Source organism: Poecilia reticulata, chromosome 7 (genome assembly GCF_904066995.2).
Source record: "Poecilia reticulata chromosome 7, P_reticulata-male-v2, whole genome shotgun sequence".
Classification (NCBI taxonomy): domain Eukaryota; kingdom Metazoa; phylum Chordata; class Actinopteri; order Cyprinodontiformes; family Poeciliidae; genus Poecilia; species Poecilia reticulata.
This window is the reverse complement of record NC_088836.1, coordinates 3,511,321-3,533,744: the sequence shown is the minus strand read 5'-3', so window position 1 is coordinate 3,533,744 and position 22,424 is coordinate 3,511,321. Positions and strand designations below refer to the sequence as shown.

Genomic DNA, 22,424 nt, shown 5'->3' with positions numbered 1-22,424 from the left:
TTATTTATTAACTGATTAAGTGTGTTTTAGATTGTTCTTGAAAAACTAATCAGTCACGGCTAATTAGTGGGCGCACTTACAGCTGCATAGTGAACCCACTGATTTTTTTTTTTTTACAGCTGACAGCCTCTCCCCTCTCTTGCAGGTACTGCGTACCCCGGCTAAATCTTTTAGGGGTACGCAGTACCCTGCCGTACCCCCTTACTTCCACCCCTGGCTCTTTGGCGCTCGGACCCCGGCGGCTAATTTGAGCTGAGATTTGATGTGAACTCGATGAACATCCCGATAACTGATTAGGGATGCTCTCCCCCGGGGCCCGACACTGGTGGTGGTGGTGGGGGTAGGGAAGGATGCTACTAGAGCCGAAGAATGTGGGTGGAGAAGGGGAGGTGGTGGGTTGAACGCAGCTGGGAAGAGCCTGACGGCTCGGGTGAGGATCCTTTTATGCAGAGCCTGATTGCTGATTGAACGGTGAGGTCCAGCACTGAGGTCGGAGATGAGCATGACGTCAATGGGCGAACGGAGGAGGCGAAGTCTTCCAGTCTGAACTTCCGCTAAAGCTCCATGACAATACTAGAAAAAAAACATGTTGGAGGTAACACCTACCACCAAGATAAAGATATAATCATAATGGCTGAGCTACATTCAATTTGTTCTAATTTAAAAAAGTGTTAAAATGGTCAAATCAAAGTCCAGATCTAAACTCAGTTGAGAAATCGAAAGAAAAAATCATTCTATCTCTGAAAAGAATTTCAATGGTAATTCTCCAGCTACACATGATTCTACAAAGTGTTAACAGAGGGTGGCTGAAAACAAATGCATCCCAGAATATTTAAGGATTTTTATTTGTAAACATTTTTTAAATTTATATGTTTCACTTTCCAGTGATTTATTCCTTTCTGTTGGTCTATCACATAAAATCTCAGTCAGAATCAGTGAAGTTTGTCGTTGGAGCAAGTCAAAATGTTAAAAGATACTGTATTTGAAAAGCACCTCCCCTTGTACTATACGACCCAGTTCAAAGACAGTTTAACTACTGAATGAAATACATTCTTGCCCTGCGACAAACTGGCGACCTGTCCAGGGTGACCCCGCCTCTCGTTAGCTGGAGATAGGCACCAGCAACCCTCCTGACCCCACTAAGGGACAGCGGTGTAAAGAAAATGGATGGATGGAAATACATTCTTGACTCAAGGCTTGTAGTGTTCTATTTTGACCATATCTCAGCTCAATTTTAATACAAATGCATTGCAACATTGGCTTTAAAAAAAACAAATACTAAGTAGATAGTTTGTTTAATTTTTTTTCAAATTTCTTTCTTTTTTTGTGACTGTTATCTGTATTTTAGACTGGTCACTGTTACAGATGGTATGAAAACAGACAAAAAATTTAAAAAATGACAAAATTTACACTATGGTGGAATTTAGATAATAGTCTCGAGTTTGCATAATTCATTTAAGCCTTAATTTAATGTAAATAAATAAATAAATAAATAAATAAATAAATAAATAGATATTTTAAATGGGAACATTTAAAACTTTGTTCTTGCAAAAAGATACAAAAGCAGTAAAGGGTACTGTGTGAGTCTGTAATTAGGGCCCCCGCCCTCCCACACCTCTCTGAAAGCCCCTAGCTTATCCTATGAAACGGTCTTTGCCAAAATGCCTATCCTTGCCTCATGCTGTGTGAGGGTGTGTCGAGCCCAGATCACTTTACAAGGCAGCGCTGTTACCTGTCTGACAGGCTGAGTGGCTCCGAGCCAGTGTACCTGCCTGGGAGAGCAGCTTCAAGGGTCCAGGTAATTGGAGGAGAATCTGGGAGGAGGTCCAGAGGAGGCTGGGCTTATTGGGACCTCCTTCACTCTGAGGCAGATAAATATCCATCTCTCACAGTTAGAAGGCACTTAGAGGGACTTGGCTCTCCTCTTAGTGTGCTCCACATCTCTGCCAAACTTCTCTATCTCTGTTCCTCCTCCTTTTTTTCTGCAAACTACTTCTCAGAAGAAACTAGACCAGCCATGGCGAACAGAAGCATGAAGACAACCAGGACCAGCTATAGTAGCAGTGGCGGTATTAGTGGTGGCAGTCTCCGCGTAGGAGGAGGATTTTCCTCAAAATCCGCTGTTTCCCTCAGACCATCATCTTACCAAATGGCCTCATCGAGCATAGGTGGCTCGATGCTGAGATCGAGCATGGGTGGCGGTTTCAGCGGTGGCTCTTCATATGGTGGCGGTGCTGGCGGTGCTGGCTACGGTGGCGGTGCTGGCTACGGTGGCGGTGCCGGTTTCGGTGGTGGCTACGGTGCGGTTTCGGTGGTGGCTTCGGTGCTGGTGGTGGCTTCGGTGCTGGTGGTGGCTTTGGTGCTGGTGGTGGAGGTTTCGTTGCACCCCCCATCACAAATGTCCAAGTCAACCAGAGCCTGTTGGCTCCCTTGAACCTTGAGATCGACCCCAACATCCAGACTGTCCGTACCCAGGAGAAAGAGCAAATCAAGACCCTCAATAACCGCTTCGCCAGCTTCATTGACAAGGTATGCTTTTACTACATATCATTTTAAAAACTGTAGAAATTATTTGTGCATTGGTGTTGACTTTCTTCTGAAGAGGTCATCAGTGCACAATAACTGTTCCAATCTTGTAGACTGTTAATATGAACTTGCTTGCAGAGTTGGCATGTTTCATCTTGAAGGGGGTCCTCAGCATGATGATGAGCATCTGTTCACAAACTGAAAGCCAACCATTCTTACTGAGTTTCATTCAACCGTGATGGGCCTCTTACTGGGTGTCTCTGTGCAGAGCAGGAAGCAGGAAACTCTAGAATGGTCATATCCAGTGACTGGTAGCTTTCAGTGTTAGTGCAAGAAGTGATCAGGTTACCACCTGTAACCATGACGGCACAGTGCTGCAGAGCTTCTGCATTCATGCAAAAGGAGGACTTTATTCCCTTAAGCCTCGATGCATTCTTTCAAAATCCTTGCGCAAAAAGTAGTTGCTGGAATTTTTTTGCATGCAGTGACAACTTCTTTGCCAAATTACACATAGTTGTTTGCTTGAATAAATACAAATGCACCACGCCCTGTGTGAGAGAGTGCACAGTTAGCTTTCCCTGCTGAGTAAACACCACACCTCACACGAGACATTATCAAGACTCAACATAGATTCAAAGTGGTCCAAGAAATTCCCAGTTGCAGAATATTGTGGACTAAGCATTACTTGATCATTTTGCCCAACTACTAAAGGGTTGTCAGGTGATGTTGGTCCACAATGAATTTATTGTTGGGGGTTTCAGGCAGGCATGTTCAAAGTATGCATCCTTGTATCGAGGGGGCATCAATGTCAGGTGTTTAAGGGAGGGGTTAAAGTTAGGTGTGGCACTGTAAACCTCACTTTAGCTTAGGAAAAATACTTACACCTACACTAAACGGATTAGATTCTTTAATCCATAAGATTTAATCACTTTAACAAGAACAAGAAAACAAATTATGTGAGTTTTTCCTCTCACAATAATCTTCTTTTAGAAAGTTGCATTCAGTTACACTTCTCAATGAGTCACCCTCATGTAGAGGACCAAGATCATACCTGCCCTGGGGGGGAAGTAGACACAGCAACTGGCAATATTTTGTATACATAATCTTTTTTCTGTGGGAAAGCCAACCATTAAAAAGTGCACACAAGTCATCTGTAGAACCTTAAAGCAAGCAAAGAGAAAAGTGTTTCTAAGCATGTTGAACGTTTGTTCAGGTCCGCTTCCTGGAGCAGCAGAACAAAATGCTGGAGACCAAATGGAGCCTCCTGCAGGACCAGACTACCACCCGCTCCAACATTGACGCAATGTTTGAGGCCTACATCGCCAACCTCCGCAGACAGCTGGATGGGCTCGGCAACGAGAAGATCAAGCTGGAGGGAGAGCTGAAGAACATGCAGAATCTGGTGGAGGACTTCAAGAACAAGTGAGTGCAAGACCACCACTGTTGTGACAGACTAAACCCACCTTGCACCAGATTATGTTTGTTATATTGTTTTTTATACTCATCTTTCACAATTTTTTTCCACCCAGGTATGAAGATGAAATCAACAAGCGTGCCAGTGTGGAGAATGAATTTGTGCTCCTCAAGAAGGTTCATAAACCACTGTATTGCCTTTCAGTCTTATCCCCAAAACAATAAATTATTCATTAATTATTGATTTCCTCTAAGCCCATTGACAAATGCCAACCCCCTTTTCAGGATGTAGATGCCGCCTACATGAACAAAATTGAGCTGGAGGCAAAGGTTGATGCTCTTCAGGATGAGATCAACTTCCTCAGAGCTATCTATGAAGCGGTAAGCAAAACAAACAAGTTACTGAAGGACACAGAAGTTAGTCTTTCCTCAATGTGTCAGGATGTCAAAACCTTTTCTTTGCTTGCATTCAGGAACTGAATGAACTCCAGGGACAGATCAAGGATACATCGGTCATTGTGGAGATGGACAACAGCCGTGGCTTGGATATGGATGCCATTGTGGCTGAAGTCAGGGCTCAGTATGAGGAGATCGCCAACAACAGCCGAGCTGAGGCAGAGAAGTGGTATCAGCAGAAGGTTAGAAATTCTCCTCAAATCAAAGTGGGATGGCAGGTTGAGTTTTGTACAAAATGCACTAACAATTATTACTCGACTTATTCCCCAGTTCCAAGAGATGCAGACCTCTGCATCACAGGCCGGAGATGACCTACGCAACACAAAGAGCGAGATTGCTGATCTCAACCGCATGATCAGCCGACTCCAGAATGAGATTGAGGCCGTCAAAGGACAGGTACCAACATTTAGCGAGACAATAAAAGCATCTTGCCAAATTTAAGGAAAAAGAAATGGCCGCATGTGAAGCTTCTTTTATGTTTCCAACCACGTAGAGAAGCAACCTGGAGGCCCAGATTGCAGAGGCTGAGGAGCGCGGCGAACTAGCTGTGAAGGACGCTAAGCTCCGCATCAAGGATCTGGAGGACGCACTGCAGAGAGCCAAACAGGACATGGCCCGCCAGGTCCGCGAGTACCAGGAGCTCATGAACGTCAAACTGGCTCTTGATATTGAGATTGCCACCTACAAGAAGCTCCTAGAAGGAGAGGAATCCAGGTAGAAACTTTATGCTAACCTTCTGCAGCAGGGCACGTTGAAGTTTGAGTAAAGCTGACTGAGAATCTTTCACTTATTATCTTCATAGAATTGCCTCTGGAGGTGGAAGTGCAACCATCCATGTGCAGTCCTCAAGCACCAGCTATGGTATGTATTTGTTAAAAATATATATATACCAGTAAAGTTTGGCATTCAGAAGTTGAACGTAGTCCACTCAAAATGTGTTTTTCTCTTTAACAGGTGGTGGCGCAGGAGGCGGCATGGGCGGCGGCATGGGCGGTGGCATGGGCGGCGGAATGGGCGGTGGCTATGGCATGGGCGGCGGAATGGGCAGTGGCTACGGCATGGGCGGCGGATATGGCAGTGGCATGAGCATAGGAGGAGGTGGCAGCATCAGCTCAAAGAGCTCCAGCAGGGTCTCTTCGTCTCGGATCCGTTATTAAAAGTCCTGGTCTCTATTCTTCTTCCCTTGTTCTGCAACCTTTTCCACCCTCACCTTTCCATGCAGACACAGAGTCACCTCAGGAACACGCTTTATAATTTACAACCAACGTAATCACATAGAACGAGTTAGAGAAACCTACTGAACACAACTTAAGGCAGAGAGATTGTTAAACCAAAGAAAGAGCCACAGAGATGTGAGTTAGCCCTGTTTCCTTTTCATCAGTCAGCCTGGCTGTCTTCTGGTTGCTGGATGCGTTGTTGTACAGACATGAGAATATTTGTAGTGTTACATTAACAAATCCTTACAGGGTAACCACCGCTGCACAAAAACAACAGGAAGTGGCTTTGTACCTGAGGAGCAGGGGTTTTCTAGTCTCCTCCTTGTCTCTTCTGTTGCCTCACATACATCATCCTGTGCAGTGTGAAATCTTTAAAAGCAGCCACATGTAACAGACAAGTTGTTTTTATTCCTCTTTTTTTCTATTCATGTTTTGAGAGAACATGAGCTCCACTGTTTAAACTACATGGTGTGTGTGATCATGCTTTACTTTCAACAACTGTAAAACTAAATGCATAGGGCTGACTGCAACTACCAGATTTATTATGAACTGTAACATCAAAAAAGCTGCAATAAATCTGAATTCATATTCATTTGGTTGATTTGGTGTTTTTCTTTCTTCAAATAAGTTTTTCTTATTTTGTCTACACAAGTAAAACTAAGTAATTTAACAACTTTTATTTGACCTTGATTTCAGACAGAGAGCTAATTATATCTCAAGCTTGTCATGTCTAATAATTATTTTCTGGTCTAGAACAGGAATATTATGATTACATGTAGCACTAATACACCAATGTCATGTTTAACTATTGCTGAAGTTGGATTTAAATTGAAAGATTAACTTAAATTTCAATTCAGATCAATTCAGCTTATTTATATGGTGATGATTCACAACAAATGTATCTCAAGGTACTTTTAAAAATATAATAAATTCTATCAAATCATACATGTAGATTTCAAGTCAATCACATATATTCCAAGTTGGTCCTTCTTTTGAAACAATGCAGTCAAGTTCAGTTTAGTTTTCAAATAATGCAAAATATTTTCTGTTTAAGGAGTGCAGTGTTCCTTGTATAAAAGCAAGGATAATATCTTACTTGGTATCCTGTTATAACTATTCTAAGTTTTCACAGCCTGCAACCTTGCATTGACTGCAACAGAATCTGTGTATCAGAAAATACAAAATGCAAAAAAAGACAGAATTTACTTGATCTAGAAACTGTTCTGAGTGCAAAAGTGCAAATTATCTGGTGGCACCATGGAAGCTGTGCGGGAACCGCACAACGGTTTGATTACAGACTTATTCAACACTGGTATGACGCACAGAATTTTCCTGAAAGCTACAACAAATGAATTACCTGCTGTGCTCGGGAACGGGTGTCAGAGGATTTGAAGAGAAAGATTTAAAAGCTGATTGAACTATATGCACTGGGAAACATACTCTAACATTCATTTTGCTTAGCATAGGCTACCGTTGTGCTAATAAACATAATTCAAGTTGATCTTTTTTAGTTTTTCCACATGAATAATATCAAAGCACTTTTGACATTTAAAATAGTTTTGTACAATTTCACATAAACCCAAACATTTTGTATTTTTTGATCCAACAGTAAAATTGAAAAAAAAGAAAAAGAAAGAAAAAAAAGATCTTTTAAAATTTTTGTACCCAATTAAAAACAAAATAAATGACCACTCTGTCATTTTTTGATTTTTGGTCAACTGAAAATGGAAAGAAAAAAATGATACATCAGCCATATTTGAATAATTTTTTGACATGATTGCTAGTATTCACTGAACTGGGAGCAGTGAGTTTAGCAACACTGGTGCTTCAGAGGTGAGGAACATCCAACTAGCTTCCTCTTTAGGCATCCTGCCACCTGGCTACACTTAATTAGCCAACACACAGCCTACACAGATTCAAACATTAATATAAAAGCTCTAATAGCAAAATCCATATAACTGACATGACCCAGGCAGAACAAACAGCCAACATGTAAACAACATACAGCTTGGCTAACTAACAAAATATCAGTGTTCAAGTCCACAGTTGGGATGGGCAATTAGCAAGAAACTTCAGACCCGTCAACTTGGACTGGACTCTAGAGGGAAGCAGGCCTCAGCTACAGTGGCTGTGTTGTGCAGTTTAAATATCTGCATAATACAGTAGAAACAATGGAAAGACAATGAATCTGAGTAATTGACAAATTTGTGACTTTCAGTTTGGAAACTGGCAGCCAGATGAAATATTTCAATATATGACATGTGGGTTGATAAAATCTATAAAAGTAGTTTAATAAGGACATTTTTAGTACATTAAAAGCTGTGATTACATCTGTTTCTCTCAATGTGAATTCTATTTATGATCAGCTTAAGATGAGCAATTGAATTTAAATGTTACACCACCTATGGACAGTTATTTTCAGAAACCTATGGGACGAAAAAAAAAAGACTTGCTTGCAGCCCCTAGCTATGACAGTTCAGCAAATTCTGGCATGTGCTGTCAACTCTGTGGACATGCCACACAAATGACTCTGAGAAGTGGAAGCAAGTCTGCCAAATGTTTGAGTAAGTGGAGATGAATGCAACATGCCTGAGCAGATACATAAATCAAGAGCTGCAAGGGCTGCCTTACAGTGATGAAGGGTGTGACACGATCAGAGACAGGGGAGACTTTTAAATACAACATAACTGATATAATGTGATATATGTTTGAATGTATCTGATATTTGTTCACACTTGCTTTGACACTGGTGCTTCATTTTAAAAAAATAAATATATGTGGTTAACAGCAAGGTTGAAACACATTATTAAATATGCCTGGTGTCTCCAGTGGTCATTGGGGGAGAGACAGTATCACAAATCAACACAGAGACACATACAAACACCTGAGGTCAATTTAAAAAACCTAATGTTTTTAAACTGGGAAGAAGCCTGAATGTCTGGTGGGAACCCATGTATGATGTGAAAGATTTGAACCGAGGACCTTCTTGCTGCTAGGTAACAGAGCTCCCAACTGCCACTTACAGCTGAATTGCCTGTTTCATCGTGTCAAAACCTACTGTACTAGGAAAAACTACAAAGATGGTTTGAAGTGATTTGGGAAAAGGACGCAAACAAACCGGACCTTATACCGCTTTAGTGTTGGAAAAATAAGGAATATTGCGCAATTACGTCACAATTGACACATTATAAGCCCGCACCGTGGTGAAGCTGTCCCGTATTTTGGAGGTGTTGAGTTGGTAACCCTAATTATCAACTCATTTAGACAAGCGTTTCCATTACAGTGCAGCGCATTTCCACAGAGAAAAAGCTGGAAAAGATATTTAGTCATGCTGTGTTCTAGGAAAAGGGCATACGCTGTAGCTAAGGAACACTGGTAACACGGAAAAATAAGGAAGCAGCAACAAACCTACTGCAGGATGTTTTATCTGTAAATGAACGGTGCCCTCTAGTGACTGGAAACAATAACTAACTGGTTCATGCGACAGTTTTTTTCATTTTCAAAATAAGACATTCCTCATTAGCATTAGATTCAATTTCTTATTGTACCTTAAGGAAGCAGTCAGGACTGAAATATCATTCTTATGTTAATTTTATAGTCTCCCGTGAACAGTCCTAGCAGTGATGGTGTCATTTCAGAACCAGACGAATATCCATTTACTGTTGCACCTTTTGAAATATACTGCAGTGTTTTATTTGAAAATAGGCAACATCCTATAGAGCAAAGACACTGTACAGATTGCATTTATATTTAATGCATAATGAGAAAAAACATTAAGATTTTACATCAAACAGCTCCACAGTGAGGCACGCTGTAGGTTCAGGAGCTAAATTACACATATTAATATATGTGTAATTAATGTAGGTAAGGGTTACCCCTCTGAATTTCTGAGAACAGAGCGGATAATTTCAAACATGTCTCCCACAACATGTTGTGCTATAAAGTCAGTCTTGTGAGGGCAGTATATTGTTTTTAAATGGATAATCAGTCAGATAAATTCAGCTTAGTACTATCTTAGTAAGTGGGGTTTGGCTGAAATGTGGGAAAAATGTTTCAGGTCAACTGTGTCTAATTCAATGATTAACTAAATGTCTTACAAATGAATTTAACTATTCTGCTGTTGCCCTGTAGCCTGGTAAAAACCAATCTCTTGTTCTACACCTTGCTAGGTTTAGAGGGTCTGGACTCTTGGCTATTGAGAAACAATTGTTTGCTTGACTCTAATGTTTGGCCATGTCGATAAAGCTTGCCTGAAATTGCATGTGCTGTAAACAACCAGGCCCTGTGGATGTATGATGGAACATGATGGCTGTTACTGAGAGCTGCAGCAATAAAATCTCAAACATTCCTTCTTCTTTAGTTGCTCAATATTTGAAAGCATGGCCAACAGACTCAATGGGTTTGTTTACATTGTCTAAAGCAATTGTCAAACTACAACTATAAGTAGACTACAATTCTAAAACTGCTCAGAAAATCAACACCATTCTTCACCTCACTTTCTGTTCACTGACTGACCCAGTTGAAATTCTAGCAAACAAATCAAGGTCAATGGGAGAAATGCTAGACGGAGCACTGAAGGGTGATGAGAATCAAGGGGAACTGCATAGGAAGGCAATGACCAGACTAATGGTCCTATGATATGGCCATAACCTAGGCAGTGTCACAAATGCTGTTTTGTAAATGTTGTGGGATATAGTATATAGTAGGAGCAAAGGTTTGTTACAAAGGAAAGTGTGCAGTCATCATTGGTTTGCATAAAATGGCACATTTAAATTGCGGGACACTGCAATGAAGAATATTCAACCTGTCCTGGAAAAACTAAAGGATATTCTCGAGAGAATCCTGTTGCCACCAGTGCAGAGCTTGCTGAATTGTGGCAACCGGTTGGTGTGCTACAGTGAGGGGAATAATGTTTAAAGAGAAACATGAAGGACTAGAATTCTGCAGGAAAAAAAACAAGGAGATCATAATAATGGAGCTACTGTGGTGACTTTCTAGCCTGCCATACAACACCACTGAAACAGGGTCATCCTTAGGTTTTTATTTCAGTACATTTAGGAAGTTTTTAAACTTTTTTTTAATAAACATTTTAGTTGCCATTATTGGCATTCACAAGGGTTTAGGTTAAAAATTAATAACAGTCAGTTTCTTTGCTGACACTGAAATACATCTTAAATAAAGCACAGCTTACAACATTCCCACTTAAAAAACTGATTCAGTGTTTGTTGAGTTGCCATGGCTGCTCTAGATCTGTTTCTGGCCGTGAAAGGAGGAGGTAGATGTCAGACTTAAATACTGTTGGATAAACCACAGACTTTGATGTCACAGGGAGAAACACAGTTCTGTCCTGAAACTAGTCTTACCAACATGGACTGAAAGGCTAAGCAGAGAAGAAGAAACCATTACTCTAAACAACATAAAAATCCAGATTACAATTTTTAAATGTCCAAAGGATAAATTTTGGAGACATTCTCTGTGGTGTTATGTGGTGTTTGCGCACATGACCATTATTACATTTGGAGCAAGGAAAACTTTACAAGTGAACTTCACAAAGTTGATTAGAAAGGAAAATAATTCCATGCAGTGGGGAAACAGATGGCAGCACAAACAGACCTTCCAAATGGACAATGACCCACAGTACAGAGCTAAAATAGTTACAAAGTGGCTTAAGGACAACAATGTCAATGTTTTTGCAGTGGTCATTACAAAACATTCAATTCAGCCCCATTGAAATGTTGTAGCTTAAAAATGGTGTGTGTGAGTGACAAACCTGACTCAGTTACACCAGTTTATTCAGGAGGAATGGGACACGTTTGTAGCAAGCTATTATGAGAAGCTTATGGAATGAACCCCAGAATGTTTGAATCAAGTCATATGGTTTATGGGACAACTCTTCCAAATATTAAGAAAATGTCGGAAAACTAATGGATTTGAGGAAAGTTAAAAACAAGTCTATGTATCATTATGGTGACATATAGAAAGAAAAAAAATATTTTGTTAATCCTAGTTGACCAAAAACAGGGTATATGATGGGAAAAAGAATATGTGTCTTTGTATGGTGTATGTAAATATCTGGCTTCAACTGTAAAATTAATACATTTGCTAATAAAATAAACAGCATCTTTCCGCCATGGCTGTACAGGCAACCATATAAAGGAAAAACTACCCTTTACTGAATATGGTATCAAATGATAAACATGTAGCAAACATGCAGAAAAAATGCTAAAACAGTTCACGCTGCTTTAACCCCCTCCCCAGTTGTTCTTGACCTTTGAACCTGACACAGACAGCCACACCGACATGTCTTACATGGTTGTCTGGCCTGGGTTATCGGGGTCAAAAGTCATGATCTCCATGTGGATAAGACCTGGAAAACAGAAAGCAGTGTTAAATTTAGCAGAGAAATCTCTTGTGTACAAACAAATCTTTCAGGAATATGAGCTCGTCACTACACTCGGTGACTTCTCTTAGGATTTAGATCGTCTCAGTAGACAGCACTCGAGTCTTTAGCTTTGCCATACATACTCTTCCATTCTCCGACATCAAGCTCAAGGCTCTCGAAGGAGTCATCGTAAGGTTTGGAGTCTGGTTCGGAGTCTGGGTCGTGGTATTCTGACAGAAACGGGTGGGCCAGTCCTTGATTGGCTGTGAGCCTCTTCTCTGGATCCAGCAGCAACATCCCCTCCAGAAGGTTTACAGCTGGAAACATTAGGACAGAAACCATCCCGTCTTCTATTAACCATCATAGATTTCAGACTCGGGTTGATTTTGACACTATTTACTTTAAGTGTTTCTATTAGCAGTGCACACCGTACTTTTTCTGGTATGTTATAGACCTAGAGTCAGGTCTGCATAAACAAACTCACCTTTCTCATTCATTGTTGGAAACACTTCTTTAAAATTCTTCTTCTTTTGTGAAGGCAGACCTTGCACATACGACTGTGCCTGAAAAATTAAAGACAGGAGTCACATGATTTTTCAGAAACTGACAAACACTGATGAAAATGAATGAAAACTTTCAAATAAATTAATCTCTTATTTCAGTAGCATAATCTCCATCCATTGTCTTCCGCTTATCCAGGGTTGAGTTACAGGGGCAGCAGCCTAAAAGCAGAGAAATCCAGACCTCCCTCTCCCCAACCACTTGGGCCTGCGCCTCCGGAGGATTCCCTAGACCAGCAGAGAAACATAGTCCCTGCAGTGTGTCCGGGGTCTTCCTCTGGGTCTGCTCCTGTTGGGATGTGCATAGAACATCTCAACAGGAAGGCATCCAGGAGGCATCCTAATTGGATTGCCCCAGTAACCTCAACTGGCTCCTCTTGACGTGAAGAAGCAGCACTCTGAGTCCCTCCAGAATGATCAAGCTTCTCACACTGTCTCTAAGCAAAAGCCCAGACACCATGATGTGACCATAGAAGAGGGTAGGAATATCATTAAACCAAGAGCTTTGCCTTTTGGCAGACATGGCAGACAGACCATGGCAGACAGGTGCAGCACCTGCATCACCACCACACAAATCCGCCTATTGACCTACTGCTACAATTTTCCCTCATTCACGAACAACACCCCAAGATACTTCACTCCTCAACTTGGGGCAAGACCTTGTCTCTGATCTGGTGAATGCACTCTACCCTGGTTCAACACCAGAAACGGGTAGTTCCTGATTTATATCTTGGCTGGTTCACACTCCACTGCAAACTACTCCAGGGAAAGGTTACAAACACAATTAGTGACAAAAGGACAACCTTGGTGGAGTCCAATTTACTGCTAACAGCTAGGACCAAACTCTGGCGTTAGTTGTAAAGAGATCTAACAGCCATCAGTTCTGTGTATGGCCTGGTTCCCCATACACAGGACTACCCAAGGGAGACATTTGGATGCCTTCTCCAAGTCCAAAAAACACATGTAGACTGATTTGGTGAACTCCCATGTGCCCTCCAGAAAAAAGAATGGTTAGAGAAACACAAAATAAACCTCCTTCCACAGGTATCTCCATTTCACATCTAGATTGGGGGGACCAGAAGAGAGAAAAGTTCTTCAATGAGAGGTTCAGGACATCAACTGCAGCAAATGATTAATTTATGCACATCTTGAACAGGTTTGCAAACAAATTTGTCTGCATCAGTAGCATACTGGAAATGTCAGTATGATTGTTTTGCAGACAAAAAATAACTCACATCTTTACTCTGCATCTTCTGCATGAGGGACGAGTCTGGTGTTCCTGTCAGATTGAGGATCTTCTTCAGCTGATCGATACCTGGATGCTTAGGGTAAGAAAACCAGGCGATCTGTTCAGTGTGAATCTGTTTAGCTGTCAACTCAATTTAATTTCAAGATTCTTTTTAATACATTAAGCTAATATTAGCACACATACTGGTTTATATTCATGAGTATATGATTCAGCCATTTATTCCTTTCACATGTAGGAATAAGGATGGAAACTCAATTGTTAGATTGAAACTCATCCTTATTCTTTATCCTTATAATAATTGAGCATGAATATATCTGTAATAACACGCATGTGGATACTGTCATGTCCTGGGAAAAGCACCGTGCCGGTGATCATTTCAGCCAGGATGCAGGCGGCTGACCAGACGTCCACTGCAAAGAGGCACAATCTCAGTCACAAAAATCTGTTTGACAGGTTGTGTTGTGGCCTACTTTAATATTATATTTCATTTGAGACAAACTGATCTTAAAGATGCATAGTATTGTTCTTACCTGTCTGACTGTAGTGCATCCAGTTGAAAATGACCTCAGGTGCTCTGTACCAGCGTGTGACCACATAACCAGTCATTTCACTCTCAGTTTGTCTCGCCAGACCAAAATCCAGAATCTAAAATGAATAACACTTGATTTTTTTCTATACCTTAATTCTGTGAATATTCAGTTTCAAGTTTTGCTGCAGATTCACAATAAAATTGTGGCCAGAACTTTGACTGACCTATTCCATTTTTTGTTTTTGCATTGCCCTGTTGTCCATAATACTACCACCACCCAGTTTCACTGTAGGAAATGTGAAGGTGTTAGTTTGTCTCCACACTTTACCTTTTGCAGTGGTGGACACACTTTGGCCAAACAGCTAATGGAAGAGATAATTTTTATCTTTTAGATAATGTCTCCAAAAATATTTAGCCTGCTTAGGTCACCCTAAATACATTTTTCTAATACATTCTGAAAGACTTATTTATTTGGCTATTTTGTAAAAAAAAAAAAAAAGTTAACCTCTCTGTTGTAGTTTTAATTATTGACTGTCAAGAATTTTTCAAGTAGTCAGCCGTTTACATTCAGCCGTTTACATTCATGCTCATGAAGAGGATGGAGCCTGTTTATGCAGCATTTCCATTTCCTCTCTTCACCTTCCCTTTTTTTTCACAAAGCTTTGAGTAAATTTCAAGTAAGCAATAAATGAAGTAATGAAGTATAGCCTACAATAGAAAACAGTTACATGAACAATCAGGTGTGTTGATAAAAGCATACATAAAATTCATAAATACCAATTATTTTGAGAGACTCCATGCTCTCTTTGTGACACATGATGGGTACAACTATGGTTATACCCACAGCATTAATGGAAGCTATTGCTAATGCTTTAGCATTAGTTTCCACTAAATACTACATTGGCATAGGACTTTGGCATTAGTGGAACTAATGTGTATGCTTTAAGGTTATGGCAGCTAAATTTATAGTTTGCTTTGCCCACCACTGTCATACATTTTGAGAACTTACCTTTAATTCACAGGATTCACTCACTGCCAGATTGCCCGGCTTCAGATCCTACAACACACGAGCAACACCTTGGCATTAATTTCAACATATGTTTGCCCCTTTGCTGGCAGCAAAATAAAGAAAAATCTAAACGAGTTATAAATGACTTAGACATTTAAGTTGATGTATACCAACCCGATGTACGATCCCAGAAGAATGGATGTACTGCAGAGAACAACATGGATTTAAGAACATTAAGAAGACAGTAGAGAGATTATTTTTGTGAACTTAAGAGATGTTGGAAAAACATATCAAAAGGAGGAAACATCTTAAGATATTTGCAGCTAATTAAAAGACATACACTAGTTTTACAGTTTGAATTGTGTTTCTAGTTTTGTTTTCACAAAGCACTGTTGGTTACATATTAACTAGCAGTGCCTGAGCGGATAAATGAGGATAAGGAAGACAAACACCCACAATGCACTCAGGCTGGGAATGGCATAAGGAACAGACTATCTTACAAGATTCCTTTGAACATACACTTACATTTATTTATTGTGTAATCAGAGTCATTTATTAACACAATAGTTAAATGCTTTTTCTTATACGAAACACTGAGTAGTTGATGAACTATAGTTGATGAACTACAGTCGAAGAATTATTTTGTAAAGGGAGAAAACATAATTTTTTTCTGCAAATAAGATACACAGCTGAGATTAGACATGTACATACACTGAAGAACAATTTCTGGCATTCAATCAGAGCACACTTTCCCTACTTAAGGTTAATTTTGACTTACCAAAAAATATCTGTTTTCTGGAAGAAGTATTAACTTCATCAATGGGCCTCTGTTGCATTAGCTTGGTGTTGGTATTGACACTCCCTAAGCTCGGCCTCAGTTTTGCTCACAAAATGCTCTTTTTCTTCCCAGACGTGACCCTTATCTTTGTGATCTGGAAAGGCAGTTTTTTTTTCCTCTGTGCATGTTCCACCTTGTGCCGCTGCTGCTTCATTTTGTTAATATGACTTGGTTCAGACTTGTTGAAGCTGAGATATCTTGACATTTCCAACATGGTGAGATTGTTGCTGAGATTTTTTTACACCGACGCACAAGTGTGACAAACTCCATCAAAAATATGGAATATTTTACCTATCAGAGAATACATCTGTTAGCAGTGGCTGCATGTAAGTTGCTGTAATTTCTAGTCCTAAAAAGTGTTGACTCAGGGGAGCTGAATAGGAATCCAACCACATGTTCCAGATTTTTATTTATAAAGAAACAAAACAAAACAAAAAATCCTTCTACTTTACAACTGTGCACTACTTTGTGTTGGTCTAGCACTTAAAATCTAAATAAAACACATACATGTGTTATTCAAAAGAAAATAAACTTTCGCAATACACAAAGATCTGCATAATAAGCTTATTTGGAAGGCATGGATGTGACGATCTGTGTTTTCTGTATAGTTATTTTTGAGGTTGTTCTGTGTCTAGATCTGTTTTCCACTGTGAGTCTCTGTCTTCCCTGCTGATCGCTCCCAGCTGTGTCTAGTTACCTGATTACCCTCCCTGTGTACTTAAACCCACCTGTTGTCTTTGTCTCTTGTTGGGTCCTCGACTTTTGTTTGTTGATTGCACTGTCTATGTTTGTCGCTGTCACAGTTGAACTGGATAGTCCTGTGTCGGCCTCAACTCTTCATCTCAGTCTAGCGTTTTATACAGTTATACTGTCCTGGACTGTTTGAGCTTTTGTTCATCATTAAATCACCCTTTTCATCTACATCCCGGGTCTGCCTGCGTCTACCTCACCACCCACACCACAGATCATGACAATGGAGGTGGTCGTATATCACAAATGACCCAGTAGGATATCGTAAATAAACCTAATAATAATAATAATAATAATCAAATCACTCACCTTCAGGCCTCTTAGGAGTTGATAAAACAGATATGTGACGATGCGATCGGATAATCTCTTTCTCTTCATAATGTGGCCCAGATCCTGGGCTACAAAGGGCATCACCATATAACTAAAGATTGACAGATATCAAGGGAGAAAAGAAACACAAGATAAACAAAAAAATAGAATCCTGGGCCTAAACGTTCAGGATATATGAAGCAATTAAAAAAGATTTAGACAGTTAAAAGCACAGGGGATCAACATTTGAATGAACAAACCAAGTAAAAACAAGCAGGCAGGACAAAGCTGAAACATTGAATCAAACTCAATAAGCTGCAAAAACCAGCAGGAATTTTCCACTTACAAGGTTTGGAATTTCTCCAGCGTGGGGTCAGGCGTAAAGACGTCAAGAAGGCAGATCACCTTTAAAGAAAAAAGAACTAATCAATAAACAAGCTCAAACCTTAGGATATTTACTTGTGATAATTTTTCTGTTGTTTATATTTACATTAAAACACATTTACACCAGCCTGGATCATTGACATAACAGCAGGACGGATCCAGAGTTTCATGTTTTTCTGTCAAATTTTGACCCTACCACGAGGCAACTTAAATCAACATTAAGACCAAGCACATTACCAATCTGTTCCTGTCCAATCGTTCAGCACCTGGGTGAACTGTAGCCTCAGCTTCCTGTTCTTAGCTGACTGGTGTTGGCATCTGGTATGATGTTCTACTGATGTTTGAAGTGTTGGGTGCTTAGAGGTGGTATTCTGAATGCCTTAACTGTAGCAAATGGTCATTTTGGCTACTACTACCTATCATGACTCTACGCTCTGTAAACCAGGAGATGGTTCGGCATGCCGATGCTCTGTTGGAATTTGATCAGGCATAAACAGAGGCGAGTTGGTATTTGTGTTAGCAAACAGTCCAACATATGTAACTAACAAAGTGTCTGCTGAGTGTATTTTTTACACTTCAAAGTGTGAAATATACATTTTGTTTACATCTTTGTTCCTAGAGGGCAATACATTTGGAAATGTATTTTAAGAAAAAAGGAATCTAATATAAAGTTAAAAAAACAAGGTTTTATGGAGGATAATGAGTTGATCCGGATCAATTATTAGGGAGGGGGAACATGTGAAAAGGTTGTTGCTGATAGTTTCAGGTCTCCTAGGCAACTTCTGCTCCATAAAGGTTCTGATAACAAACATCTCATCCAGCATGCCAGAACACTGCCCTGAGATTTCGAGCTTTTCTATTGCTTATCGGCAAAATCAACTTTATTTGAAAGAAGAGGAAACATTTTGAGCAAGATTAGAAAGGTAGGGATAACCTTAATGTTGAAATATGCAACTTCACCTGAGGTGCCATACGGTTGTAACAGAAACTGATTTCAAGAGAAAACCAGTAGAGAGGTATTTTTCTCAATTAAGAATGTAGGCTAAGGAAGAATTTGCTCCTTTACCAGTTGCTGCAGGTTTTACTTTTTTGTCACAATTACAAATTTGAGAACATCAAACAAACTTTAACATCAGACAAAGAACCATTGTCAATACAAAAATGCATTTTCAAATGATTAAATTTGTTAAGAGAACTAATGCATCCAAAACCAGTCTAGTTGAAAAACGAACCATTCCCTAACCGTGATAGCTTAACACTGAGTCTTTTAAATCTGCTCTTCTTTTGTTAGCCAAACTGAAGGATTTCCAAGCATGATTGGTCTGTTAAAAGTTATGCCTCATCTCAACTGGATTTAAAGAGGCATTATTATGTAATTAGTATTATGCACTTAGTGTCATCTTATTGCGCAATCAAGAAACTGTTACCTTTAGTTGTTATAAAAATGCAACATATACCAAATATGACTTAAAAGATATTTGACTTCATTATAAGAGAAGCTTAGTGGCTCAGTAGCTCCAATCAGATGTTTTACACAGATGAATGGTTGCCACGAGAGATTAAAGAATTTCTCCTTTAATCTCTAACTAGCTCCTTCTGACTAGCCAGCAGCAATTAGCAAACACCTGGTGGAACTGGGCATCTGCTGAGCTCATAGAAGCTACTTCTCAATGAAAAGCTGGCAAAAATGTTGTTAAAGGGTTAATAGAAGAGCCATGTGGTGATGATGTCCTGAAGGCAAAGTTTCAGACAGAGCAGGAGTTTTTAAAGAGACAGAGGTCCAATTTCAAGGCGTTAAATTGCAAAGTAAAATTTCTTTTAAGTCATATTTGATATATACAGCATTTTTAACAACTGAAAGAAACATAGCTACTTGATTGTGCTATAAAATGGCACTAAGTTTCTGGAAACACAAAATACAGATTTTTGTGTTTACTTGGGCTATGTTTGTCTGATGTTGAATCTTGATGATTTGAATAGTTCAAGTGTTACCAAGTCATCTAAGGAGAGAAATATGTTTTTCACATCACTGTACTTGTAGAATGCAAACTAATTGTCATTTCCTGCAACGTTTCTTCTCACATTGTCGTGCTGAATGTGGCGGAGCAGCCTGAGCTCCCTATAGGCCCGCTTCGCATGGATGAGGGACTGAAAGGGTCGATACAGCTTCTTGATCGCCACCTTCTCTTTGGTCTTCTGGTCGATGGCGGAGCTAAACAAGATTAAACACACTGTCTTATTGACATGGTACACACTGGCTCACATGACACACACGGATACTCTGATGGAAGTCAGGAACCTAAGGGTTGTTGTTTTCTGACACACCTTTTGTCTATATATCAGTATAATTATCAGCATCACTTTATTATTGTCCCTGTCGGGAGATTGGCCAGATCTGAACCAAAACAACATCAGTGTTAACAGACTGTAACTCATCAGCAGAATCTACAGTTTCAGTGTCAAGAATCTGTGTAGATTCTTGACACAGTTCTTTCTAGTGGTCTCCCACTGAAACAGCTCACATTCCTGCCTGTTGTGTTGAAAAGGTTTGTGGTTGAGATTCTTGTCATTTTGGAGGACCTGCATTGACTTGCCGATCTGCTTCAGGCAGACAAACACTGTTTCTGTTAGCAAAACCATTTGATCCGGGGTCTCGGACTGCCTAAACCACACAGCTGTGGAATGCATACAGTATTTAGGTCCTAAAAATACACAGGATAAATAGGACGTCAGTCAATTTACATTAAAACTCAGTCAAAGGCTTGGAATACTTTAGAATTTTAGAGCAGCACTGATCTATAAAACTATAGCAGCAGCTTGACAATGTTTAAGACTGATTAAAGGAACAGCGGGAACATTAGAAAAGTTAGGGTCTGGTTTTGGATCTGAACTGTGTACCATAGATCTGAATGATAACAGGCAAAAAGGTAACACTAAAATGTAAATTAGAAAAACTCAAATCTAAATTTGTGACTATATGACATATCGATTATAATTTTGAAAATTTTGAAATTGTGACTATTTTTCATCAAATGTTTTCGCACCCTGCCCGGGGTAAACTCACCATACTGTGCCGTAGGCTCCGGAACCGACTGCCAGCAGCGTCGTGTATCTCTCCGTGACGTCCCAGGTGGTTTTCTGCACCTCCACCCGGTGGAAACCCGGCCTGACGGGAGAATTCCTGACCGGAGACTGCATGGCGACCCGGGATTTCAGGTCGCTGCGGGCACTTTGACCGCGCGCGCTGTTTCTACCTGACAGGTGGGGTCTGTTCAGCCGGAAGGGAGGGAGCGCGCGCGTGGGAGACGCCTCCGCGCGTTTCCAGACACGTTTCTTTAGTTTTTATTAGCTGCAGAAAATCCAGCATTTGATGAGTTTAAGAAATTCATTGAACACATTTCAAAGCTGAAAAAAAACTAAGCATGATTCACGTTTTGCTGTCTAAATTATTTCCTTGATCATTAATCATTATCTGCTTTTAAATCGATGTTGGACTTTGCGCCTGCTTTATTTACAAGAAGGGAAGAGAAGAATTCATACAATCCACGTTTCTGAAATTCTAACCTTGGTGGGGCAAAATAGTGGGTTATTATTATTATTATTATTATTATTATTATTATTATTATTGTGTTGTTTTCTGTTTCTTTCACATTTGTTAAAGGATTTAAAAACACGGTTATGGGTCTTAAATAGTATTTATATAGGAGTCCATTACTGACGTTTTGAAGCAAATCAAATTGTTATGAGACATTACTATTGAAGGCTATGTCAAAATTTTACAAAAATAAAGACTGATTATAGCAATAAAATGCTGTTGTGAATCTATGTTAGGACTTCAAGTCATATGATAAAGTTAGGTCACCACATCACATCTACATCTCCTTGAGGAAGGAGGGCTGTTAAGTTTTCTATGTTTCAGGAATATTAGTGTATTATTGTGTGTTAATAGTTTGAATCCGATGCAGCTGGGTGGATTTTTGCTCACTTTTTTATTTAATTATAGTTGTTGTGATGTATAACTATCCTTAGCTATCCTATGGATAACTATCCTAACTATTCTACCTGTATCCCTAGGTATCCTAAGGGATACCTTAGGATCCCTTAGATCCCTAGGATCCCTTAGGATCCTAGGGATCCTAGGGATACAGGTATCCCTAGGATACCTGTATCCTAAGGATAGCTGTATCCTTATACATCACAACAACTACTATGGATAGCTAAGGATACCTGTATCCTTAGGATACAGGTATCCTAGGGATACAGGTATCCTAAGGATACAGGTATCCTAGGGATACAGGTATCCTAAGGATACAGCTATCCATGATATGAGTCATAACTCGTGATATGAGTTACAACATTTCATTTCCCTCTGGGATAAATAAAGCATTTTTAAATTAATTTCATTAATGTAGATTTATTTAGATATCAAAGCCTTCTTTCTTACTTCTCAAGAATAAAACATCTCTTAGAAGGACTACAACAAAAAAGAAAACTATTTCACAAATATACAGTTAACTTGCGATTAAAAGGGACTAAAAATGTCACATATGAACAATTTAAAATTCACTTTCCTAAAAGTAATGGCCTAATCAGTTTTTGCAAGAAGTAATTCACCACCTTTTTCTTTCCAAAAGATGTTCTAGGCAACGAAAACAACAAAGCAAAACAAAACAAAACAAAACAAAAAACACTTGGCAAAAAAAATTACCAATATTTTAGGAAGGTGACGGGATTCTTTTTAAAAAACAGTTCTACGTCTCAACCAGCAGAGGGCAGTGTCATCCTATCCGGGCTTTAACTGG

The 22,424-nt window shown here is 39.7% G+C and overlaps 2 protein-coding genes across 2 annotated transcripts; one reads left to right on the top strand and one right to left on the bottom strand.

Annotated features, from left to right (window-relative positions):
- The first annotated feature begins 1,892 nt into the window (after positions 1-1,892).
- Positions 1,893-6,204, top strand: krt5 (keratin 5). The gene is given in 10 exon segments (XM_008412769.3): positions 1,893-2,300; positions 2,303-2,529; positions 3,740-3,948; positions 4,056-4,116; positions 4,225-4,320; positions 4,413-4,577; positions 4,666-4,791; positions 4,889-5,109; positions 5,198-5,256; positions 5,350-6,204. Coding segments are annotated over 10 exon segments (1,650 nt in total). The 5' UTR covers positions 1,893-2,017; the 3' UTR covers positions 5,553-6,204.
- A 4,434-nt stretch (positions 6,205-10,638) lies between these two features.
- Positions 10,639-20,911, bottom strand: LOC103466877 (mitogen-activated protein kinase 14A). Its single transcript, XM_008412767.3, has 12 exons — positions 20,687-20,911; positions 19,705-19,834; positions 17,585-17,643; positions 17,239-17,350; positions 15,516-15,545; positions 15,342-15,389; positions 14,334-14,448; positions 14,142-14,213; positions 13,790-13,869; positions 12,479-12,557; positions 12,138-12,311; positions 10,639-11,979 (listed from the first exon to the last, which is right to left on the bottom strand). Exons 1-12 carry the CDS (start codon positions 20,818-20,820, stop codon positions 11,918-11,920), a joined length of 1,095 nt encoding a protein of 364 aa, XP_008410989.2. The 5' UTR covers positions 20,821-20,911; the 3' UTR covers positions 10,639-11,917.
- Between the last annotated feature and the right edge of the window lie 1,513 nt (positions 20,912-22,424).